Consider the following 27,090-nt stretch of genomic DNA (forward strand, 5'->3'; position numbering starts at 1 on the left):
TGAAGTTCTTATTAAATCTGCTGTTTTATCTTAAAATTCACTTTCCCAGAGCAGTTCATCCCTCCAACATTTCCGTCAACATTGCCCTATATTTCACTCCAACAGAAACTAGCTATATATGTAGTTAAAGCATTTTGCTTTCTTTTCCCAAATAAGTGCAGGACCAGATTTAAATTTTATTTTATTTTATTATTTTAAGGCAGCTGACTCTAAGCAAGACCTGGAGAACTAAAAGGAATCATCTTGGCAGATGGTAAAAGGAAACAAGTAGCAAAGTGGCTCTATTTTGGGGTTTTGTTGTTGCTGTCATTTCCAGATCAAAGAAGCTTTAGATCTAGATATTTCCTAACTAAATTACAAAATCCCATCCAGAGCACTTTTATTCTCCATGCCCCTCATTTCAACAAGAACACAGGATTTTCTGATGAAGACTCTGGAGGGCATTTCAAAAAAAGCTTGTCATCGCAAACAATTAAATTGAACAAACAATAATGGTTCCCATTTGGGGGGCACTTACTATGCCAGGCCCTGTGCTAAGCACTTTTCACGTTTATCTCTTGCAATGCTTACACCAACTCTGAGAAGAATGTGTTATTACTGCCACTTGACAAAATAAGAAACAAAGGCTTTGCCAGGTGAAGCCACTTGCAAAGATCACACGGGATTCAAAACTGGGAAAACGTCTCCAAAGTCTCTGCTCTTAGCCATTAGACTTACCTTGGAAATATTTATTGGGCATCAGCCCCAAGAATTTGGACTTCATTAAATACAAACTTGTCTCCCCTGCTCCACTCAAAGAGCTCAGGGTCTTCATAGTAGATGTGACCTCTTACCATATACAGGAGGTAGAAAGTTAAAGGGACCGATAAAAGCAGTACGAAATAAAAGGGAACTAGTAAAATAAGGGAAGTAGAGATTAGTTATAATTGAAGAAATGAGACATAATTTCATAGAAGAGTAGTAATATCTGAGAAGCACCTTAGAAAGTAGATACAGTTTCTTTACCATATACTCTATATTCAATCCATCACCACGTCCTGTTAACAGCTTTAAAATAAATTACAAATCTACCTCTTTTATTTCCTCTGCTGCCAGCTTGGGTTAAACCACCATCTCTCATGTAGACTATTGCAGGAGCCTCTTAGCTATTCTCCCTGTGTCCCTTCTGTGGTGCACTGGGTTACTGTTATAGAGTTACATATCTGCAATGTGACTTGTAATCCCTCTTAGATGGTAGAGTCTATTTCTCTGTCCCAGGAGTGTTAGGTTTGGTCACATGCCTTGCTTGAACCAATGGAATAATAGAAGGCATGACATAAGCAAAGGCTTTAATTATACTTGCATGATAAGGCTTAGACTCTTGTGCTTCTATGATCCTCCATGAGAATAGCAAAGGTTTGTATGTACTGCCCCTTTACCCTCACTTCCAAAACAAAGACACATGGGGCATGTCTAAACCCTCCTAGAGTCCACCTTATCATCCTAGAACAGGTGATCCATAGTCAATCTGCAGACTACGATTGTTTAAAAAAAGTTTTTGTATAAGCTACGAGGATTTTTATGTTATTTGTTATGCAGCAATAACTGACTAATACACACCATTTTCATATCAATTTATCACTTTCCCCTTCTCTACAGAGGAATCATTTTTTAAAATATAAATCAAATAATATACTCCTAAGCTTAATATCTATTAGGATTTTTATTACTTAAAATCAAACTCAGTTTCTTGTGGTAGCCTACAAAACAGTCTGCCTAACTCTTTTTTCAGTATGATTTAGCCCACTGATCTTCTTTTTGTTCTTGAAATCCACAAATTAACTCTCACTTTAAAGTCTTTACACTTACTACTCTTTTTGTCCGGAAAGTTCTAGAGACTAAGTCTGTGCTAATATGATATCTATTAGCCACATGTGGATATTTAAATTTAAATTAACTAAAATTAAGTAACATTCAAGATTTAGTTCCTTAGTTATACTAACCACATTTCAAATGTTCAACAGGCACATGTGGCTAGTGGCTACCATATTAGATAGCACCGATATAGAATGTCTCCCATCACTACAGAAGGTTCTATTGATTATAACATGACTCAGTTAAAATATTGCCCCTTCAGATAAGCCTACCTTGACTACCTACTTAAAGTAGCTCTCTAGCCTACTGTCTGTTCCATGACTCTATTTGGCCATTTTTGTGGCATTTACCAACTATTTGAAATAATTATATGTATTTATTTGTTCACTAGAATGTAGACCCCAGGAATTCAGGGATTTTGTTGATTTTGTTCTCTGATCCATCCTGAGAGTCTAATAAAGAGTGAGTGTTTAGTAAATAGGAGTTGAATAAATGAGCAAAGTATTCTCGGTGGGAAGGTCTATGCTAAGTGGAAGCAGAAGCATGAACAAAAGCAGAGCAGTGAGAGATTGGGGGGCACATTTGTAGCAACACTGGGTAGGATACTCTGGCTGGAACATAGAGTATGGACTGTTAGATAAATCTCAAAAGGTAGGCAAACCATTTTGAAAGGTTTATTATTGAAAGACTCATATTCTGGGCTGAATTTGAACTTAAAAAAATGTGGGGAGCTATCGACAATTTTTTTATGACAGAGAACGTTCATAATTATAAAGTTGCTAGTCTTCAAGAAATTGAACTACCTGCTGTGTGGCAAGTGGATCATAGCACGGAGAGACTAGTCAGGAAGCTAAAAGATACAATCTGATGAGAAAGGAAGAAAAATGTGGGCACGGTCAAGACTCATTGTAGTGGGCAAAACCATACATCACACGTTTTGGATGGAGAGAGAATGATCGGGTGGACCACACAGACACTGGCATTTTGAGACTGAGTAACTCAACAGAAATAGAGCGAGGGAAGAGCAATGGGTTTGGCAGAAAAGATGCCAAAATCTGTTTTTGACATATTGGACCCAAAATGTAGATGTTAGCATCTTGGGGAAAGAGTACATACTGGGGGCGGGGAGGAGAAAAAGGGGTCAGAGAGAGCCCCAGTGTTGCTGGTGGGAAGAACACAGCATCACAAGGCTAAGGATTCTTAGGCAGAGATGTGAAGATCCTCACAGGTGTTCAGCTATGAGAAGCAAAAACAGAATACAGCTGGAATTGGGGAGCAATACATAATAACCCTAGAAACCATATTTTAAGGTATTCAGAGTGATCTTGGAGAAAGGAAGAAAAGATAGTAAGTATCGCTTAAGTAATTTTCCCAAAGCTAATAAATACCCGGTTTCTAGACTTCATGTGCATCCTTACAAGCTCCCCATTCCCAAAGCCTCCAGCTTTTTAGGGTCTGGAGTACAGATTAAATGGAGGGATCACATTGTCAGGTGTTCTCTGTCCTCCCTGGAAGCTAGGGCACTCCATAGGCTTTACCAGATGGGTCAGGGATGGCTGGAGCTTATTCTGCTTGCTTGAGACTCTGCCCTAATTGACCACCTCAATTAACGAATGGAGTTTGGCACGGAGATAAGATGAAGCACTTCGATTTGACATTTCCTTCAACACATAATTTAAATCTCAGAATCCTTAAGTTTCATAATCACATACTTGGAAAGAATCTAGAAACCATCTAGTTCATTTCTCTCTCTGTGAAAGAATGAATATACGTACACACACACATACACACACACACACACGCACACACACACACATACCTCCTGCCATCCTTAGAGGCAACAGCAACAACTCTGAACTATTCTGAAAGGACAGCCAATGCCATCACCTCTCTGATAGGAATACCCTAGGAACCTTACTATCTGCCTCTGTTATGCTCAGTGGCTTCCACATCCTGTGGCTTTCTTGCCTTGGTAGCAAGTGCTCCTTTGTCAGCCTTTGACTTGCACATATAACATGATGCACAGAAACTAGCATCTGCCCTAGGACAACTGAGTGGCCCAATTTGCAAGGCATTTGTTCAGGGCCCCTCGTTCTCCACTGCTTAGACCAAGATTCTCAATCTAACTTATCCATTGTGGCTGGTTTTTCACATTCCACAGGGTATCATACTCCTGTCTGGGTGGTCCATTTTTTTAAATGTTTATTTATTTGTTTTGAGAAAGAGAGAGAGCATGTGTGCATGCATGCATGTGAGCAGGGGCGGGGCAGAGAGAGGGAGAGAGAGAGAGAGAGAGAGGGAAGCAGAGAGAATCCCAAGCAAGCTCTGCACTGTCAGCATGGAGACCGACATGGGGCTTGATCTCACGAACTGTGAGATCGCTTTGTGAGATCAGGCCCCGAGCCAAAATCAAGAGTCAGATGCTCAACTGACTAAGCCACCCAGGCACCCCTAGCAAGCTCATTTCTAACTTTAATATTTGAGCTCAAATATCACCTCCCTAGAAAGGCCTTCCTTGACCACTTAAAATAGTGTTGTCTTCTACCATAGTGATTTGTCACCACATTCTATCTTCTTTATAACCATAGTAACAATTTCTATTATTTTTTATTTATTAATGTATTTATTGTCTACCTCCCTATAGAACATATGCCCTGTGGAAAGGAGGATCATTATCTATCATTTTCCAGTGTTCCCTCAGTGACTAGTAAAATGTGGAACATATAGTGGTTGCTTGTATTGGTCAGATATTGCTGTATAACAAACCATCCCCAAATTTAGTGGTAGATAACAATAAGCATTTATTGTCATCTTCCAGGTCTGCAGGTCAGCCAGGACAGCTCTGCTTCAGTCATTCGTATGTGGGTTGACTGCAGCACCTCTGGTTTGTTTGTTTGTTTGTTTGTTTTTTGTGGGTTTTTTTTTTCTTTGTATTTCTCTTTCTTCTGGGACCAGCAGACTCTCTGAGGCATGTTTTCTTCTTGGCTTCTGCTTGAAACATACCTAACAATATTCCAGTTGCAAAAGCAAGTCATATGATCAAACATAACATTAATGGAACAGGAAGATACACTCTTCCCAAGGAGTTTGGGGGAAGAGATGAATAATTACCAAATAATAATCAAATCTACCACAATATTTCATAAGTATCAATAATTGAATAGGTGAGGGCATTCCTCATCTAGATCAGTTAACGTCTCTAGTTAAGCAAACCAGCTTCCAGTCCTTATAATCCTATAATCCTGTCTCATCAGTATTAGTTTTAGAATTTCAGTCCGATGTGAATCCATGACCTGGCAGAAAAGAACCATACCACCCTGTTCTCCTTGAACAGAAACTAACTTAAGAACTCTGCCTGTTTAACAGAGGTTAAAACCTCCTTCATTTCATCCTGGCTCACTCTGTCCCCCTCTTCAGGCATAGGGAAGCCTTCACTCCTGCCAAAAACTAGGAGAGATGGAACCAATTAGAAGAACCTACCATCTGGTGGTGTGGGCTCATCAGGTTTGCAGCCAGGATTCCAACTGGGACTGTTAAAGAGTTTGTGCACAATAGCTTGAGTGTCTGAGTAGAGCAGGAAATGTCTTAGTCACTGGGAGAGAGTATAGGTGCCTCAAAATCACCAGATATCTTAAGGCTGACAGCTCCAACATTCTGTCAAAGAGAAGTCTGAAAAGACCACCCCTAGCCATGTGGGTGGACAAACTTCTAAAAATTGCTCCATGAACACAGGTTTGTTCCTGGCTGAAATGGGATTATCAAAGTCTTCTCAGTTTTGACTTACTTATGAATCTGCCTGCGTTTCAAACCTTTTGCCTACACTGACTTATGATCTTGCCTACCCCACCAGAATCCCTTGTATGCTCTTCTCTCTCTTTTCTTTTTAATGTTTATTTATGTATTTTGAGAAAGGGGGAGGGAAGAGGAGGAGAAAGAGAGAGAATTCCAAGCAGGTTCTGAGCTGTCAGCAAAAAGCCCAAAGTGAGGCTTGATCCCACAAACCATGAGATTATAACCTGAACTGAAATCAAGAGTCAGATGCTTAACCAATTGAGTCATACAAATATATATATATATATATATATATATACACACACACACACACACACACACACACACACACACACACATATATTTAGTATCTGAGAATAGAGCCAATGTAGTGAAAAGCTAAGACTGAAAATCCAGACGGTATATCTCAGTCCTCATAACATTATTCAAGCCCCTGAATCTACCTGCACATGAAGTCAAAACTATTCAGTTGGTTAAGTTTCTGTCACTTGCTACCAAGAGAGTCCTGACTGCTCAGTGCCCAAATGGGGTTGCCCCTTTTCTCTATAAGCAATAATCTCTTAAGCTAAGGACACTGGCCCACATGTTTAGCCCAGTCTTGTGGTCTGAGTCATAAGTGAAAAGACATGCTTTTAGATATAGCACTGTTGCATATCTGGACCCTGGGTAAACTTAGCCTCCTTAAGATTTCAAATTTCCCCATCTACAAAATATATTCATTCATAGATAATGACCACCCTCATAGGAAAACACTAAAGACTAATTAGTCGCATTGTACTCGTGGTACATTCATGTTAATAGATAAGAAGCTTAGTTAATTATATTACCGTGCATTTCCCTAGCTCTTCTGATTTTTCAAAGCTCTTTCATATAAGTAATGACATTTGCCTCTTCTAATAACCCTGAGAATCTGGTATTATAACCCCATATTATACATCTGGAAACTATGCTGGGCACAGAGATATCTCAAGGTCATATAGTAAGTCAATTCCAACACTGAACAAATTATTTCAATTCCTGTATACACTAATTATTCTATTAAATCTCATTGGAAATTGTCCTACTGGTCTATAATGCTCTTAAAATCGGAATAATATATACAAATGATTAAACTTTTATTGGGATGATCATCATAGCACTGTTTGTAGGAAAATATTTGGAAATAAACTAGATATTCAATAAAAGGAGACAAATTAAATAAATTGTACATATGTACAACAGGCTTTTAGGAAGACATTAAAAATAAATGTGTAATATTCATGGAGTGCCTGGGTGGCTCAGTCAGTTAAGTGTCCAACTCTTGGTTTCGGCTCAGGTCATGATCTTGGGGTTTTGTGGGTTCAAGTGCTGCATCAGGTTCTGTGCTGATAGTGCAGAGCCTGCTTGGGATTCTCTCTCTCCCTCTCTCTCTCTGTCCCTCCCCTGCTTATGCTGTCTCTGTCTCTCTCAAAAATAAATAAACTTAAAAAAATGTGTAATATTCAAAGTAACATATGTAACACTGGGCAAAAAAAAAAAATCATACTTATTTTTGAGAGAGAGAGAGACAGAGCACGAGCAAGGGAGGGGCAGAGAGAGAGGGAGACACAGAATCTGAAGCAGGCTCCAGGCTCTGAGCTGTCAGCACAGAGCCCAATGTGGAGCTCGAACCCAAGAACTGTGAGATCATGACCTGAGCCAAAGTTGGATGCTTAACTGACTGAGCCATCCAGGCACCCTTCTAAATCTATTAACTTTAAATTGATATGTTCAGAAAAAAGATGGGAAGTTTATCCTTAGTAATCTAATTACACAAATTTTATTTTGTTTGGTGTCTATGTCCCCCTGGTTTCCTATGATACACGTATTACATCTGTACAGAAATTAAATGCTATTCTTTTATTATTTTTTTAAACATTTTTTAAAAATTTATTTTTGAGAGACAGAAAGAGACAGAGTGTGACTGGGGGAGGGGCAGAGAGAGAGGGAGACACAGAATCTGAAGTGGGCTCCAGGCTCTGAGCTGTCAGCACAGAGCCGGACGCAGGAGGTCATGACCTGAGGTCCAGGACCTCCCGGGACTACGAGGTCATGACCTGAGCCGAAGTCAGAGGTTCGCTCAACTGAGGAGCCACCCAGGTGCCTCTAAATCCTATTCTTAAAATGTTCATTTCCATCCTAGAGATTCTACATAATGAACACACAGAAACAGGCTTAACCATTGGGTGTCAATTTCATTAGCCTACAACTGCCTCATTAACCCCAATTTTGCCCCCATCCTCCGAGATCTGGACCTCCCATAACCTTAGGCTTCTGTGTGCTCTTTGGACAGCAAGCTGGGACACACCAAAGTCACAAGAGCAGTCAGGGTGGAAAGAGATTTCCAGTATCTTCAGCACAATGCACGCCTTGACTGCAGCTGGCACAGAGGAGCACAGGCCACCTGAAAGTGCAGGGGACTGTGTGACAAAAGCCATAAGCTCCGATAGCAGGGGAGCTGAGCTGCTGCTACAGGAAGGAAACTACAGGGTGTACAAGAGCAGCAGCACAGCAGTCAGTGGACTGAAGAAAGCCCTCCCAGACTGCAGATGTCTAGGGATGGAACCAGAAACACACAAGCTAATGCCCTCTCCCATTCCCTCTGAGAGCTCAGTTTTCTCATCTGAGGAAAGGGGAGATTAAAAGCACCTGCCTCATGGCATTGTATTGAGTGGAAAGTTGATTTGAAATCAACTGTCATTTGTTCCTTCTCATAATAATGATTGGTACAGTTATTTCCTTCATCTGAAGGAAACTGAAGTTCAAAAAAAAAAAAAAAAAGAATTGAATTGTCCAAGCCATACAAGGCATCAATGCCACAGCCAGGCCTTGAACCGGAAATCCTTTATAGACAGTAGAGTCTTGCACCTTATTTAGAACCCTTACTGACAATAGTCCAGGAGGAGCAGGGCTGAGCTTCTGATTTGACTTACAACTGGTTTTCACCCCTATCACTGTGTTCTAACAGCACAGTTATAACAGCCTTCCACAGGAATTTACAACACAGCCTATTGGAACTCTCAAAACTCATAATATCAGAGCACTACTCCCGTGAAGGGCAATAATTCAGGTTTACTCTCATCCCTGCCCCTGATGTTATATAATATACAGCTATTCATTCATTCATTCATTCATTCATTCCCTCATTCATTCATTCATTCATTCAACTAGCATCACTGAACACTATTCTGTGGTAGACACTGCAATGAGAAGCTAAAGAAAATGTGGCCATAGTTTCCAAGTTGCTTAGACCAGTTGGTCAGATAAGATAAAGATCTAGGTGACTAAAACCCAGGGCTAAGTATGACAGCTTAGGGAAGGTACCAAGGGCCAAGAGTCAGAGGAGGATATGACCATGGGAAAGCAAGGAAGGTGATGTAAAGGCTAGGACTGACCATAAGGACAGAATATCAAAGGGGAACATGGAAGGAATGAACAGTTTCTAGGTACAAGTGGAGGAAACGGCAAGGAGGTGTCCAGTTTGACTGCAGACCAAAGTAGTGTAGTGTGGACTTTTCTGCTGATGAAATTAAGTAGGGACTCCAGATGAGTCCTTGCCTCCATGCACAGGCCTACCAGCCGTGTGTTGGACCAGCCTTCAGTCCCCATGAGAACACCCATGGGCACAACACGGAGCCCATGTGACAACTTCCCCTACACCCAGTCATCGGCTTCCCCTGCCCCCCAGTGTCTGTCCCTCTGCCCAGCTGCCAGACTTCATCCCAAACTGGCAACAAGAGTAAAGGCACAGAGGTCATTTCTACATATGCAGAAAGTCTTCAGGGAACATGAAAGTGGCAAAGTGCTCTCAAGCATCTGAATCCTGGTGAGAAAGCAGAAATCTGACCACGACACTTCTCTGCTTAAAACCTTTAGTGGGTTTCCCATGGCTCTTGGGTTAAAGATCAAAATCTGTAATGGGGCCCCACAAGGCCCAGCCCTTGCCATCCTTTCCAGCCTTATGCTCTCCTCACCCCTCACGTCCTCCCCACCAGGCCTCTGTCCAGGAGGCTTCTAGAATAGGCCTCCTATTCCCAGCACCACATCACTAAAAACCCTTCAGTTCTTAGCTCAAAACCTATTCATCCCTCTGCCCAGAGTTGATTCCTTTGTAATATGCTTTCACTGAACCATGGCCCTTTTTTTCACATCTTTGTCACAACCTATCATGATATACTCATCTGTACAATTCTTTGATACCTACATCTCTCACTAGCTGGTAAGCTCCGTGAGCACAGGGCTGCCTTCTGTTTTTGTTCACATTAGTAAGCCCTCCGTAAACACTTGTTGAATATTGAATGAATGTACCTGAGGCTCATAGGAGGCTCAGTACCCCTGCACTGGCATACAAAATGTAGCCTGCATGTGTAACTTGGTGGGGGCAAAGTTCAGAGTTTTCCTTAGATTCTCAATCAATCTAGTGGCTGATACAAGAGAGTCTTCTCTAAATAGTTTATCCCTGAGTCTTCTATACACTTTCACCATAGAAATACAGCCCTAGAAGGACTCTTAGAAATCATATGAGCTTTATGTTACATATTCATTTTTAAATGTTTATTTATTTTGAGAGAGAAAGCATGAGCAGGGAAGGAGCAGAGAGAGGGAAGAGAATCCCAAGCAGGCTCCACGCTCAGCTCAAAGCCTGACGTGGGGCTCGATAGCATGAATCACAAGATGTGACCTGAGCTGAAATCAAGAGTTGGATGCTTAACCAACTGAGCTAACCAGGCACCCCTGAGCTTTATTTTCTAAATGAGCTGTATTTTCTATTTAATTTAAGTTAATTTATTTATTTTCAATATGAAATTTATCATCAAGTTGGTTTCCATACAACACCCAGTGCAATGAGCTATATTTTCTAAATGAGGATGGGGGCAGTGCTTGTTCAAAGTCACACACATGCATGTTTCCAGAAGTTAGTCCAGAATTTGAACCCATGTCTTCAAATCTCAATTCACATACTTTTCACTGCCTCAAACCTGGTGTGTGTGTGTGTGTGTGTGTGTGTGCGTGTGTGTGTGCGTGCGCACATGCACGCGCATGACAGAGAGACAGAGAGAGAACTTCTTCTTTATATCAGGTTTTTTGTGCATGCCTATTTCCTCTATAAGAAGCTGTGCCCCTTCAGGGGAGAATCAATGCCTAATGCATTTTATTTTCCTCAATTCCTACTATAATGTCTTACATTGGCAAATGGATTTTATCTGTTGCATCAACTTCAGCTCTGACCAATTTGTAGTAGCTGCCTGTAATGCTATGGTGAGAAAGAATAAAAAAAAAAAAGAAAGAATTTAAGGCCATGTCTACACTCAGTGGGAAAGAATTCTGAATCAGTAAATTCTGTCTTCTAGGGTCTGGAAGGGGGTAGTAATGGTACATGTGCTCCATAGAGGGCAATAATAATAGAGTTTTGAATGAATGAACAAATGAATGAATCTTAACCATTGATCTTGACCATCTGAGTGGAGAACAGCAATCTGGCTGATTTCAGCCGTCTTCAACCTAGTCAGAGGAAGCAGTGTTCACAAAGTCGGCACCAAAAAGCTTATGATTAGCAATATTAGAAAAGAATCAAAAGTGAAAACGCAGATACATGTTGATGCCTGCATGTCTTAAAGGGAAGGCATACAGGAAAATGGAGAAGCCACAGTCAGATTTGTAACATCAACCAGACAAATGCAGACATCGGCCGTTTGAGCACAGAGGGGATGCAGGAGGCAAACTCTGAACTCTCCACCTCCTCAAAACAAACACATGCCCCACCCTTCAGTGCCTGCTCAGCCTCCGCAGAGGAATCTTCCTTATTGCCCACAGCCACTTTCTGCCTCAGAAACCTTAGCTCTTAACCCCCAATCATAAACTTCACCGTGGCACTTTTTGCGTTGGACTCTTTCACTGCTAGTTTTCTTTTCTGTGTCCCTATGTGTCTTGAAAGGGGGAAAGCTCACTGAGTTTTGGAGTCTCCAAAGCTGACTTCAAATACTAGGTCAGCCCTTCTCCACTGCAGAATATGGGGAAGACACTCTTGCCCAGTCTCAATAGCATCATCTACAAATTAGGGATAATAACTTTCTAGGATTGTCCGAAAACTCAAAGACAACATAGGTGAAGTATCTGTCACATGGTACATCTTTGAAATAAACTTTTTCTATCTCAGGGGCGCCTGGGTGGCTCAGCTGGTTAAGCATCTGACTTTGGCTCGGGTCATGATCTCGCTGTCCGTGAGTTCGAGGCCTGTGTCGGGCTCTGGGCTGACAGCTCAGAGCCTGGAGCCTGCTTTGGATTCTGTGTCTCCCTCTATCTCTCCCCACCCCCCACACTCACACTCTGTCTCTCTCTCTCTCAAAAGTAAATAAACATTAAAAAAAATTTTTTTTAACTTTGTCTATCTCAGCACCAGCCCTCCATTCTTTTAATTATTACTACATACAGGTTTTTTTTAGAGCAGAATTCACATATCTTTTGTGTCCTCTATTACTAGTTATAGAGTGAAGAACAGAAATTATTTGAATGAAACAATGAAATGACAGGTGCTGAAGGATATAAATTATACATGAGCACCTCAGCTTGCCCACAGGCCTCGGCAAGCAGCATAATTTTGTTACAGTGCTTTATGTACAACAGGGAGTGGTGAGGACTTTGGTAAACGTGAGAGTTTATGCCTTATACTTAAGTTGGACAGCACTTCTCAGCTCTAGACCATAGAAGCTGAGAAGGAATGTAGGTCTGGGGTTACCCAATGGTCTAAATTTTTTAGAGAAGACAGAAATCTGGATTTTTATACCACATTTTAAAGAACACTATGAAGGTCAATCAAAACAACTCAATTGACTATCAGTCTACAATTCTAAAAATGAGGAGGGACCCTTAGGCAAGAGTTAAGATGCTGTCCATCTACTACCCATGCCTAAAGTCTGGTTAGATCCCCTGTGGGCTTCATGAATGGGTCTATAAAAGAGGGAAACCTACCATAATTAGGCAACTAGCCCCCACCTGCTTGCCATTCAGGCTCTCAGCATCTTTATGCTATATGATTCCCTGACTCCTAGAGACACTTGTTCATTTGTGTCAGAGGTACAGACCTTTGCCAGGTGTTCTCAGCAACATCAAACAATAGATATTTGTGATCTTTCTGGACAGTGATTCACATTCTGGTGTTACAGCTGATCTATAAACACATATCAAGGCAAGAATGCAGGACAAACCAACTGGGGCATAAAAACAATGCCTCCAGGAGCCAACTAGGTAAATAAAATGAGACAAACGGGCTGGTTGGGAAAGAAACCATCTAGATGGATGGTGGGAATACTCCCACCTCAATCCCAGCAAATTGGAGTTACATAGATGTGAGATCTAATACTGCCACATCGTTTAAAATTTCAAAGAGCCTAAGATACCCAAATTTTGATGTGAAATTCCATGATTCTTTTTTTTTTAATGGTTATTTATTTTTGAGACAGAGAGAGACAGAGCATGAGCAGGGGAGGGGCAGAGAGAGAGGGAGACACGGAATCCGAAGCAGGCTCCAGGCTCTGAGCTGTCAGCCCAGAGCCCGACGCGGGGCTCGAACTCATGGACTGAGAGATCATGACCCGAGCCGAAGTCGGACGCTCCACCGACTGAGCCACCCATGTGCCCCGAAATTCCATGATTCTTAAATATTGTGCTGAACCTAGCTTATGGATGCCATTTGGGGTCCCTTCTGCAGTATTTGAGAAATGGCACATGAGAGGCCCAGCCTGGAATATCTCAAGAGGACAGAACAAGAGCGTAACAAAGTCAAGTATCCTCTTTACTTTTGCACATGTCATTCCCTCTGCCCAGAACACACTTGCCTCATCCCTTTCTTGCCCTCTCACCTTGTCTTCCTGGAAAGCTTCTATGTATCATTGAGACTCGCTTCCACCACCACTGTCTGAGAGGCCACCCCCACCCTTTAAGGCATCTCGGACACTTCCCACAAATTGCTGCTCCAAAACAACAGTACATTTTAATTTTCTCTTTACAGGACAGCCAGCCTCACGAGGGATAACGTCCTACAGCGCAAGGAACATGTCTTACTGTTGTCTGCAATTTCAGTGCTTAACACCATGTCTGGGTCTGATTAGGGACTCAAAAATGCTTGCTAAGGGAACGGAGGGCTTTTTAGATTCAAGAATTGCTCAAAGTGTGATTCCCATACTAACTACTACGGAGCCCACCGCCCAGGGCCAGCTCTGGAATATTCTTACTCAAGAAGTCTAAGAATCCACCCCTAAGTCTTGCTTTAAATAAGCTGTCTGGGTGAATTTTATATGCACTGAAGTTTGAGGTCCTCCTGGCTAAACTGTAACCGTAACTGTAAGGAAAGAGGCTGCGTCTTCTTTGTTGGCCATTATATTCCCAGCACCTGGTACAGCATTTGGCACGAAATAAGCATTGAGCATTTGTATATGGAGGGAACGAACGGATGCATGAGTGAAAACTTAAGGATTAAGTTATAACTGCTCCTCACACCTTCAATGGAAATCCCTATCAGTATCTCTCATCTGCCCATTTATTTATACTTACCACAAAGGCACGGAGATAAGCTGAATATCTGGTCAATAATGACTATCACTATGGACAGTCTCCTCAACCCATACCCCTCCAGGCTTGGAAGAATGTAAGGCCTTTGCCGATTCAATGACTTTATCCCTGAAGGATTGCAGACAAGCAAAGCAAGGAAACTTGATTACAAAGAAGACACAAACCTCTCATCTTAGCTACTGGGATTAGTAATACTCCTTTTCCATCTTCCCTGCATCCGCTACCCTACAACCACCACTGTTCCTTTTTGATCCTCTCTTGCCAACACATCCAGCGAGCATAGTTCCTGTTATACTTCCTCTCCCTTCCCTTCTCCACCCTCTGGTGGAGGGATAATGAATAGCAAAATGGGCAGGAAAAAAATCAAATGACAGCAAAAATTATGAATAGCAAACATTTAGTTTGTTTTCTGGAGGTAATTAGGCAGTTAATTTAAGGTAACTACTAGTCCAGATTTGCAAATAGCACATGAAATTAAATCTGAATAAAATGCTTTTCTTGGTTTTCCATAAATGATTAGTTAATGCAGCCCACCTAAAACCGATCTACTCCCTTTGACGTTTTTTACTCAATTCAAATTGGGGCAGATGTACCATTTTCCCAGACCAATGGACCATAGGGAACATAGCCCCAAAATGTTTCCCAGCCTCATATAAAAACTAACAGAGAATTCTCCAGGCAGGCTGGGAATTACAATGCCACCATTGCCACCCAAATTGCCCAGTACTGGCTCTGATCTTGGAGCTAAAGAGAAAAAAAATAAAGATCTAAGCACAAGATAACATTACTGCTTCTTAGACAATTTCCACAGCAGCATTCCCCACTGGACTATAAGCTACTTGAAAGCAAGAGCCTTTTATCATCTCAGTTTTCCCAGGGTCCATCTCAATTCGTAGCATTGAAAAAACATTTAAAGAAAGACCAAATTAATAGAAACCTGTGCACTGGTATATGGCAGGAATCAAGTTCAAGAACCAAGATCCATTCACTCCAGATTTACTAACTACAATGGATAACACTGTCTGTATCATATTTCAATCTCCCCAATAAATGGCCAACAGCCCTATTACAGATCAAGTCTTAGGTAGGTAACTATACAGAAACACCACCTTTTGCCTCAGAACATTTCCTCCTTTTTTTTTTTTTTTTTGTCTTTTATTATCTTGTCCTGTCAGTCAACATCTCTCAACACCAGGACAGCAGTTAACATCTCATTCCACCAAGTTCTGCTGTGGACAATTCTCAGTAGTGTGAGTGAATATACATGTCAGCCATTTATTTTTCCTGATTCCTTAAGCAAGTAATCCTTCCTGAGTAATGGACCCCTTTGAGAGTATGACAAAAGCTTTGGAGTATGACAAAAGCTATGGAGCCTCTCCTCAGTAAATAAATTAGCATATGCATATAAATGCAAACTATTATGCATAATTATAGGTTGTTTTTAGATACGTTCATGCCCACATCCAAATCCTCCTTTCAAAGACCTACTCTAAGCCATAGTAAAAGGAATGGGAGGTTATTTGAAAACCAGATACCTATTCAAGATGATTCTAGCTTTCCGGGGAGATGGTGTCACCGAACTACGATTCAACAATTAAACTCCAGCTCTTTTTTAAGGGTGGTAAGTAACACAGTAGACAAGATTTTCAACCTCAGCATTATCAAAATGCAGAATTGCTATTTTATTTACTCAATGGGTCACTCTGGTGTAAAATCATAGCTATATTTTGAAGCACTATAAGGTTTCCTCCTTAGGTGCTTTATCAAGCAACTGCCTTAGAAGTCTCTGAAACACCCTTTTGCTTCTTGAGTAATCTAAGCATAACTGATCAGGCTACCATAAGGATCAGTGTATCTATCACAGTGCCAGGAACATGGACCTTGGGGTCACAAGACCACCATTTATTTCTTGGGCAACCCTGGGCAAGTTATATAACTTGGTGCAGCCTCAGTTTTCTAAAAAGAAGATAACATAGTGCCCCCTAAGGCACCTGTGAGGATTAAAGGAACTAACACATGAAAATTAGTGTACTGCAAGGGCCATAGTGATGCTCAATGAATGATAATAAATGCCAATAAAATTGTCTATAAAATACTTATAGTTCTTAACATATAGTAAATCCTCTATAAATGGAATCTGGAATAATTCTTGGAATTTGAATTAACATTATCTTATGAGTGGTCTTAAGGATAGCAAGAATTCCAAATTCTCAATATGAGCTTTCAAGGCACAATGCACATTCAGTTTAAATCATTGAGAGTCCTCCATGAGGGAATGTGGGAAAGAGTTGAAGGAAATAGGATCTATGTGTTTGACTATCCATAGTTCCATAGAAGATCCTCCATAGGATCTATGTGTTTGAGTATCCATAGTTCCATAGAAGATCCTCCATAGGATCTATGTATTTGACTATCCATAGCTCCGTAGAAGTCACCAACTCCATAGTGGCACACAAAACCTACAGTGCCAATTTAATCCAGTTTTGGGTCTCCAGTTGTTCTTGCCCATTCAGCTCACACCTCCATGCCATAAATCCCTACTTGAGCTTAATCCCTGGAGGGAAAATGTCTCTGCTGATTCATTTTTATGCTTCTCTCTGTCTTCAAATGGCAATCGGGCAACCACACAATCTCCTTTTCAGTCCTAGTTGTCAGAAAAACTCAAAATGGCCTTTGTTGCCCACATTTTTTGAATGCATTCAACTCCTATGTCAGAGACTTCTCTCTTCCTTCTCTTTCTTGAGGTCACCTCTGTTCTGTTTTATGCTCAGAGGCCATCCAACAAACTATGCCTTAAGCAGGCAATCACTTAAAAGCATTTTGGAAATAGTCAAGACACCAATTTTAAAATAGTTATTGGTCATTTCCCAAAATGGGAAACCAGATATACAACTTGTCATATACCCTTTCTAATCAAGCTACAGGTAACATTTTCTCTTTTTAACTTATGCACAGGAAAGGCTTAAGCATTTTAAACCACATTTTCCAAGTTCGAATCTTTAATTCTACACCTCTCATAAGTTTCTTACGTGTGAAGCTCTCTCAACTGAACAAGAAAACCTCTGCAAGGTAGGGAAGATGCAGTCAACCCAAGCTCCGATTGTGCTGGCATTTAAAGTTAGCTGACAGTGAGAAAGCAGACCCATTTTCTAAAGCATTCCAGGATCTAAAATACCAACTGATGGAATCGCTCAAAAGGCCCCGTTTTCTTGGAGGGCTTTCTCTTAGGAAGACGAATGACAACTCAAGTGGTTTTTGTGACACCGCCACCTACTCACAGGCCCTCCTTTCATTGGCTAATCGCAGAAAGAAATGTCAGAAATAGAAGCAATTACTTACATCTATAGGTCATCTCAAAGCTGTCGCTGATGTTCACAATATCAATCTGGGGGAGCAGCTTTGGGGGCTCTGTGAGTTGTGACAAAGCAAATCTAAAAGCGGCATGTTCCTGTGACTGCTGGTTTGGAAATAATCCCCCTAAGAGGAAAGAAAAGGCAACATAGCATCTGGGATAGAGATGGGTTTAATCCCCCAAGAGCCCACCCCAGATGAGCCCTTTTCTTCTCCCCGTGCCAAACCCACTAGTTGTAGCCTTTAGTCGTGGGGATATGAGTTCAAATAGACTCAGCTAGACTTTGAGGCTTAAACTTCCACTGATGAGCTTTTACGTGCCAAGGCCTCTAACATCTATCACTCTGCCCAAACATCTGATTGTTTGCTCCTCAACCCAGATCAGGTCAGAGAAAACGGGAGAACTACATTTCTCGTTCTCCTCCCTTGGGTGACCATCTGGGTGGCCTAAGCTCTTCTGTGCATGTGAACTCTCACTGTGTCTCATGTTCCCTGTATTGGACCCGTTTCTCATTACAGAGCCTTACAGGCAACAAATGTTGCAGGGTGAAATCTAGTTCTGGGACTCTGTGGGCTTCTCCAGCACTCTAACCTTTTGCTTTGACACTTTTGGTCTTTGACCTAGCAAGACCTGCATACAGTTTAAGTATTCTATGGCCTCTAAGGTTTATTATTCATTTCCTCTGAAAACCCTGGACTTCTACAAAGAGTATTTTGCTTCTTCTTTGACACTCATGATCCTAGCTACCTAGGAATGGCTTGTTACATAAGAGATTGCCATTGTGTATATTTGCATGGTAGAACCTTGGACTTCAAAGACATGGGGGCTTAAGAACGTCAAGAGGGTACAAAGAATATTCTATTCTAGTAAAAAGCACAACAAAGGTGCCTGTTGAGGCTCTTGTTCCAAGAAGCAAGAGCACATGCCCTTACCTTTGTATTTACTGTGGACATGTAAATGAATTAAGCTCCATTTCTATAAACTGGAATCAGCTATTTTCAGAGACTAAACTATAATGAATATTTACATAGAAGTTTATCTCAGCTTCCACAGGAATCACAGCCCCGGCGTAATGTACTTATAACTTCGTCTACAGTGGGTACGTGTTTGTTTTTGAGAACCAATAAATGGGTTGTAAGGCTTTTATTAGAGATCGTACAAGTAGAATCAAGTACTACCTGATGGCGGTGATATTTTCAGCATTTGTTCTGCAATGTAATGTTTTAACCTTTTATTTGAGAACAAATCATGGTCTTATCAGTTGAACAAATAAGTTGGGGTTAAATATAATGAAAAATCTACAGAGATACATGGGCAAACATATCATATGCATGTACACAAAACACCTCTGTGCATTTATCCCCACAGTGATATATACAAATACATTTGGAGAAAGCAAGTCCACAAATCTCAAGGCAAGCGTTTATAATCGGTGAACTATGGGCAATACGTAGGTACCAACATAAACAATGCTACACATAAGAGCAAGTGATTTACACATGTTCATATGCCTCCATTTTAAGGAGTGAAAACAAAAAACTCCTTCTAGATTTTGATGCCTCACCCTCCTTCCCCCCAGATGACCACACCCCAAACACATTCCTGCCCCCTTCCTCCTCCTCTGTAATGAATGAAAGAGGCGGTGGGGTGGGGAGGTAGGCGGCTACAGACTGGGCTGCAAGAGAAGTGTCTCAGGAGGCAGGAAGTTTTGTTTTGCGTGTAAGGTGTAAGGCACTAACACATATACACAGACACACTTCAGGATGTAGCTTAACAGGTGTCAGGAAACAAAGCAAGTTACTCCATGGCTGTTCCAGCCACCCTTGGAGCCAGCATGCTGGAGAGGCCAGAAGAGACTGCTACAGCAGCACATGAGTGCCCAGCAAAACAGGACCTGCAAAACCACCACCACCAGCCCCCCCCCCCCCCACACACACACAAACACACACTCACACAAAGAACACAAACTACCAGTCACAGGAACTTTCCCTGGTGGAGCTATGTCCCTATCAGGGGAGAGAAAACAGAACCCAAGCCAACCAAGATGCCTCCCAGCAAAGCAGCTTGCTCCATTCCGGGACACATCCAGCACTGAAAGGCTGGTCACACTGAAGCCCCGAGCCCTTGTGGACACGCATTGTTATCGGTGTCATTGCTCTCATTTGTTTTGCTTTCACCCATTATTGTGAGGGGGAGCAATATCTACCAGCTGTTCCACAAATACAGGGAGGGTGAGGGGTCCTTTAGAAACGCAACAACCAGGAAGGGAAATGGGGAACAAAAAGGCATGCAGCATGTTGAAACCTGCCTCCAAGTTGAGAGGATAAGAGCCTAGTGACAGGGAGAGCTAAGCGGAGGGAAGGGAACTATGTGTACGTGTGTTTGTGTGTGTGTAAAAGGTAGACAATGTCTGTGGATGGAAAATCTAAGAGGAGGGGGCAATGGAAGGAAGAAAGGAAGTTCCACGATCGGAGGAGTGGGGACCACCAGCCCAGCATGGCAGACAGCAGACAGAAGGCAGCTGGGGGAGTCCAGAGCAGGAATAAAAGCCCCCTGGACTTTGAGTGGGGTCTTTTGGCATTATTTCAGCTGCTGCAATAAACCCAGCACCCTTCACTCCTTCTTTCATAGGGTCTCTTTCCCCTCCCCCAGCCAAGAAATAACCATCCCCTCGGTCATTTAAATACATATATGCATATTTAATAGCTAATCACACAGAAATACACCACACATATTTATATAAATGAATGAAATCAGGCATCATCTATGAAGCAATGGAGTGAACTCCTTTAAACACCCACTACCCTTTTGCTGGCTACAGCCTGAATTTTCTTTCCTTCAAAGCAGTGGTTCCTCCATTTCACATGCTCATGCATAGAGTGTGAGTGGTGTGTGTGGACCTGTGTTTGTGTGTGTGTGTGTGTGTGTGTGTGTGCACACACTTCCCACTGCCCCTCATCTGATCCAGAGAAGCCCCCTCCCCTGCTGGTGGTCCAAGTCTAGCTTCCATTATCACCCAGCTTTCTAACCAAGCACAATCTGTAGCGAGAAGGGGGGGACACAGGGACACAGACAACACCCCCACCCCCCCAAAAAAAACCTTGCCAGACCCAGAAAGTCCCTCCCCAGGCTGCCCCTCTCACTCACCGATCTGGATGTTGTTGGGGAAATTGGCACCTACTACCGCGCCTAGGAAACCGGTGCAGAAGAAGGCAAAAATGTGCTGCATATTCCTTTTTGCATTGGCGAAAAAGAAGCCCAGGTCCAGTCATAGATTTGGTATTTCCCCCCCTTCCCTTGATTCCTCTCTCTGTTCTGCCTGTTCTTTTCCTCCTGCAGTTCCTGCCTTCCTTGCTTGCTTCCTTCTTTCCTTCTGGGAGGTTTGTCTGTTTCCCTTTGGAATCCGAGCACTTAAACGGCAGCGTTAACACCAACTGACAGCCAGATTAACTGAGCACGGAAGAGAAGCCCGTCCTCATGCTGGCGGAGCGCTGGCTCGCTCCCCCTCTCCTCTCCTCTCTCCTCTCACAGCCTGCCTCTCTCTCTCCCTCCCTTTCTCTCGCTCTCCCCCTCACACTCACACAGGCAGCAGGCTCAGTGCTAATACCCACCGAGTTTCACAGCTGACCTCCTCTCCCTCCCACCCCCAGTCTCCCAGTCCTCACCTTCTCCTCCTTTCTGTGTGTGCGGTTAGGTGGGGGGGAGGGGGGTATGATACAGGGTGCCTGGTCCTGAAAGGGACAACCCAATCCCCCTTGCCCCCCTATCCCCTCCCCCGCCTCCCCCAGCTCTCTCTGCCCCCTCCCTCAGGTCCCAGTCAAGCAGATGCTACTGGAAATGTGGGTTCAGCTGTAAGTCAGTAGGTGGCAGGGGGTCCCCACAATAGTCCTCGATCCACCCGCTGCTTGATCTAGGTCACTTTTTCTAGGAGCGCACGGGCTGTGCTGGATATATCTCCTGCACTCCACTGGCCCAATTATTCCTACAACTAATTCCTGAGGGGGAAGACCCTAGAAATCCCTCCTAGGAGCTTTAAAGGAAAGTAAAGCCTTTTCCTTCCTAATGGGAGGAATGACAGAAAGGCTAACCAGAGGGTCTGGAATGATTGACGGGTGCCTTGACTTGGACATTTGGCAGTCCCTGTCTGCTTTTACAGGCCAAATTGGTGGTCCCTTCTGAATCCCAGGCATTTAAAATGGGCCCCCTTCCCACTTTCCCCGCATGCCACAGGAGTCTATAGCATCAGAATTGTGTGGGTGTACAATAAAGGCTAAGGATACTTAGAGCAATTACATGAGTCATTTTGCAGGGATTCTAACTGAGAAGATTCAGGCTTCTTTCAGTTATCTCTGGATGCTGGTCATGCCCAATGTGAACTAGAACTCTGCAGACCCTCCTGGCCTGGAGCTTCCACTGAAATAACCTGTAGAGAGAACAACTGTGTTCACAGAAATCGCGTGGGTTGCAAAGTGACAGTCACTAACCACCACAGAGCACTTTGCAGTTTCTGAAGCAACTTCACGGTGTTTCCTCACTCTCTCCTCACGCCAGCCCTGTGAAGTGGCCACCACCCTTGTCTTACGGATGAAAAACCTGAGGCTCTAGGGACTCAATCATAAAAATACAGACCTACAAAGATGGAGTCTGGACCCTCAGGACCAACATATGGTCCAACCTGTGAACTTGAATGTTCTAGGCAATACCAATTGACCCACAACCCTGGTCAGAACTCCTGCCCAACAGATGATACCATAGGAAAAAGAAAGTCCACCCTTCCACAGCTGGAAAGAAGAACAGACATGATTTGGCTTTGGCATTTGACTAGGCCATTTTATCTCCAAACTCCTCACTTCCTTCACCAAGATTGCTCAGTTATGCACACTAACATGGCAGCTATGAGGGCTGGGATTTGCAAGAAGTATCTGACCATGTTCAATGGAGCTCCTAAACTAGGGACAAATTGGAGGTCAGATGCTTTATAATCACCTATGCACTTCCACATATATTAATTAGCTCAAGTGACTTTTAGAGCTAGTGTTTATTCATTTACCACGTGCCAGGTACCACGCGAGGCAATGTGCACACATCACTTACTTGTGCCATAGCACCTGTGGTAAATAATCTCACCCCCATTTTATAGATAAAGAAACTGAGACCTAATAATTTACCCAAGTTTCCACTACTAACAAGGGAGAGGTTGGGGATTTGAACACAGGAAACTCTACCATGAGACCCAAGGTCTTAACCCTCAGGTTCTAATGGCAGAAATGATGGGGCAAGGACATTCTAGAGGCAGTGTAAGAATCAGCTTGAGAAGGTGAGAGAACAGATCAGGAAAGACCACCTCTAATGTCCCCGCCAACATTAGGAGTCTATGATACAATGATTCCATCTTATAATTTCTTCATTTGCATTTTTTTGTCTCTTTCTATTTTGAATGGTACCTGGGGATATTTCAAGTTCTCTGAGCTTTGTGCCTGGTAATAATAATAATTAGGCTGTCACTGAAAGCTTCACACTTTTCTGTCACCTTTCAGAGGAAGATCTCAAAGTCCTTTACAAGGATTAATTAGCGAAACCTCAACGCCTACCTGTAATAGTTAAGATTTGTTTTGCTTACTTTGGGGGAAGGGGGCTTGAAGGAGTCAAAGCCATGCATTTTCTAAGATCATTAGAAATCATATAGTCAGACGGGTTTTCCCAAAATATAGATTTAACCATGTCATTGCTCTCCTCAAATATGGTCAATGGCTCCCCTTGGCCTATTAAATACATAGTTGTTCAATGATTAAATAAACACGGAGCTTAATATTTCAAACTTGGGCATTTAGGTCAAATTACGCTTAGGTTCAACTGTTTATCTTTGAAATTCTCTTCAAATATTGATGGAGAATCTACTCGGTAGCAGACAGGGTGTCAGGGGCTGGGGGACATGGAAAGGAATACGACACAGTTTCCTCCTCCAGGCCGGTGAATGTAGCAGAAGAGGAAGATGGACTGATCCTGCCATCTGTCATCCAAAGCAGATCATGACACGTGCTCTAATAGAGATGTAAACACAACTCTGGGGGGGCAAAGAAGGAAGCAACCAATACATCTGTCCATGGGGAGCCAGCAAGGCTTCAAAAGGCAGAAAGTGAGGGCTGGGGAAGACATCCAATCCGAGGGAAGTGCATCAGCACGGGCTGGCGGCCGGAGAGGACACTGTGTACTCCAGAAGCCCTGCATCTGTGGTGCAGGCAAGGAAGAAAGAGTGGGGAACATGAAGCAGAGAAGTCACAGTCAATATTTGGAAGCCCCTGAATTCCTGGCAGGCAATGGAGAGCAAGGGGACATCTTGAGTACGATAGTTATATGACCAGGAGCGTACATGAGAAGGAAGCAACTGGCCTCTCGTGGAAGGTGATTTCCTCATTTCTTAAGACTCAAAAGTTGGGACTACACACCATACTTTGCCTCAATAACCTGTTCTGATGTCATCCTTCATTAGTTCATCATGCAGTCCCTCTCATTAGTTCCCGGTTCTATTTGCCACCGCCAGTATCAGTCTTGGAAGGCTTGACTGTTCATAGGCTACCGTGACTGAGAGCAACCAAACCCCGTACAAATTTGTCACATAGTGTGATTTACATACACTTGTACATCCATCATCTCATTTCACTCCCCCCCAAAACCCACAAGGACTGGAATTAGAACCTACTTTTACAGATGAATTAGGACTCAGAGTGCTTGGATGGTTAGCTTAAGACAGTGGTTCTCACCTGGCAGTGATTTTTCTCCCCCAAGAGGGTATCAGGCACATGTCTGGAGTCATGTTTGGTTCTCATAACTGGGGAGGCGCTGCTGGCATCTTGCCAGTAGAGGCCAGGGATGCTGCTAAACATCCTACAATGCATAGGACAGCCCCCCACAACAAAGAATTATCTGGTCCAAAATATCAATAATGCTGAGATTGAAACACGCTTCTTAAGGAGACAGAGCAAATGGCACATCTGAGACTAGACACCAGGGCTCCGATCCTAGCCTCTCTCTTCATTATATTACATCGAAGAAAGATTAGATTAATCTTCTCTAAAGACTTTTCACACTTTAAAATAGGACACCTGAAAATGAATGTTCCTTAAAGTCCAAACGGATGTACCTAACGGAGGGGCTCCAGGCAGTTGACAGGCCAGTGGCAAAGCCTTCTAATGCTTCTCTGTGCCCCAGAGATGGCATGGCGCCCACTCCCGAGATCATTCTGACCTATCGCAGTTCATGTTTTTGGCATACTTTTTTTTTTTTTTTAACACTTACTCATTTTTGAGAGACAGAGAGAGAGAATCAGTGAAGGAGACACAGAATCTGAAGTAGGCTCCAGGCTCTGAGCTGTCAGCACAGAACCCAACGTGGGGCTTGAACCCACAGACCTTGAAATCATGACCTGAGCTAAAGTCAGACGCTTAACTGACTGAGCCACCCAGGTGCTCCTTTGGCATTCTTTAAGTTCCATTACCATATAGTCAGAAATAACCTAAGATTTATATATATATATATATATATATATATATATATAAAATTTTTTTTTTTCCCTTAACAAATTATAGAGAATGGCATTGGTCAGGGATTGAAAATACAAATGCCTCTTTGGGCCAAGCAAGAAAATGAACAAATTGAGCCAAGCTGGTGAGAGGGCAATGAGGACAAAGACAACTAGAAGGTATAAAATATTTCAAAAGGCAGTTGCGGGCCCTTGATGACAGCCAATTGTTGGAAGGAACCAGAGGCCTGATGTGGCCTAATAGTCTGATTTTTTTTTTTTTTCCCAAGAGAAAGCAGAAATAAGGATTTTGTGTTTTTTTAAACACCAAGTGTACCTTCCCTGCACAGGATACAAAAACGCAGGGGGTGTACAGAGGGAAGTGTCTCTCAGCTTGAGCTGGCCCACGGGCCACAGAGTGCCAGTTCTGGGTCAGTGGAAGGTGAGACTCAAGGGTCCAACTTGGGGGATAAGTCCATGTCATCTCTGGGCCTTTGTTCCCCCCTCTGTAAAGTGACGAGACTAGATTAGGTGATGGCTATAGACTGTTGTGGCTCTGACCCTGTGAGTCCATTTGAGGGTGGGGACCCAGTGAGAAAGGAAACTGATGAGGTATGGATCTGGGAGGGCCTGTGCTCTCCCACTGTGAGTGACCAGGGCCATCAGCAGGTTCCTTCCCCTCCCCTGGGCTCGCATCTCAATCTGTAAAATGTGGGGGTTGTACCAAGGTCTCTTCTGGCTCCAACGTCTTAGGCTTCTAGTGCAAAACAATTCAAGGGTGGGGGGAAGCCATCAAATTTATGATCTGAGAACAGATCGCTGACAGCTAACAAATTGGCAAAAACGCAATCAGAGAGAAGCTGCCTCTGTGGCTTTTATAAAGGCCCTGTTTTAAAAGATGTAGAAGAAAATAATAATGATAATATTTTTCATGTTTTTAGCACAATTCCTACAGAAAGCTCCCAAAATACTCCACAGACTGTGTGTGGTGAGAACACCACCCCAAAGAATGTAATTACCCAGCCTGGAGTTCTGCCAGGTTTAACAGCATTTTCTTTCTTTTTTTCTTCTTTCAGTCTTCCCTCCCCTTCTCAAACAAATGACAGCATTTTCATAAGCCCTCAGCATTACTAGGTAATTAGGGAGCAGTGCAAGTTCTGGAAAATACCCTGGGGCAGGATCAATGCCTGGGAAAAAAAAAAAAAAAAAGGTCTATTCCAGGGGGAAGATCCTACGCAGGAGCCTTACTGGTAGAAATCGGAGGCACCACTGACTTCCTCCGGATCAGCAGTGCCTTCAGAAGGGTGGCCTGGGCAATGCTCACAAGAGCGGCTGTCCAGGGCACCGCCCTCCCCACGGCTTTGCGGGGGTGGGGGAGGGGGGCCCTGGTCTACAGGCAAGACAGCAGGACTCTCAGTGCACCCTCCATGAATGCATGATTTTGGATGAGGTAGCCCACCCCTTTGTCTCGGTGTCTTGTCTGTGACATGGGGTTGACAAGAGGCCTACTTCATGAGGCTCGCATGAGGATTAATAATGTGCCGGAGGCCAAGGGCCTGGCAAAGCTACAAGCACACAGTAAGGACTTTGCCAGCTATTATTGCAGGAAGTGGGAAATGTGATTGTTCTCGCCTAGTGGTTGGAGTTCAGGTGCGTCCTGGCACCTGAGGCCTTCCACGTGGCTCCCATCTGCTTCTGAAATCTTCTCCTATAGCTCAGGTGGCCAGTCTTCCCTTAACCCTATGTCACTTCCCCACACCCTGAGAACATCTGTCTATCAGGGACACACAAACTGCTGATTCTACCTCCCGCAACCTGCTCTTCCCCCTCATTCCTCCCATCTCCCTAAATGACACCTTCACTCCCCTGGTCATCAAGCCAAGGACTCCACATCCAACCCATCAGCAAACTTTGTGGGCCGGGCTTTCAAAATACAGGCTGAATCTACCCCTTCCCACCACCTCCCCATCCGCCCCGCCTCGCCTCT

The 27,090-nt window shown here is 43.1% G+C and overlaps 1 protein-coding gene across 4 annotated transcripts in view; it reads right to left on the reverse strand.

Annotated features, from left to right (window-relative positions):
- The window catches only part of GRIA1 (glutamate ionotropic receptor AMPA type subunit 1), a 301,502-nt gene extending 280,689 nt beyond the window's left edge, over positions 1-20,813 (reverse strand). For all 4 annotated transcript variants that reach the window (XM_042960060.1, XM_042960057.1, XM_015535468.2 and 1 more), the window contains exons 1-2: positions 20,732-20,813; positions 17,572-17,709 (exon numbers count right to left, since the gene is read on the reverse strand). In XM_042960060.1, the coding sequence (XP_042815994.1) occupies positions 17,572-17,709; positions 20,732-20,813 (220 nt within the window). The remainder of the gene's footprint in view (positions 1-17,571; positions 17,710-20,731) is intronic.
- Positions 20,814-27,090: the final 6,277 nt, after the last annotated feature.

Source organism: Panthera tigris, chromosome A1, assembly GCF_018350195.1.
Source record: "Panthera tigris isolate Pti1 chromosome A1, P.tigris_Pti1_mat1.1, whole genome shotgun sequence".
Lineage (NCBI taxonomy): Eukaryota > Metazoa > Chordata > Mammalia > Carnivora > Felidae > Panthera > Panthera tigris.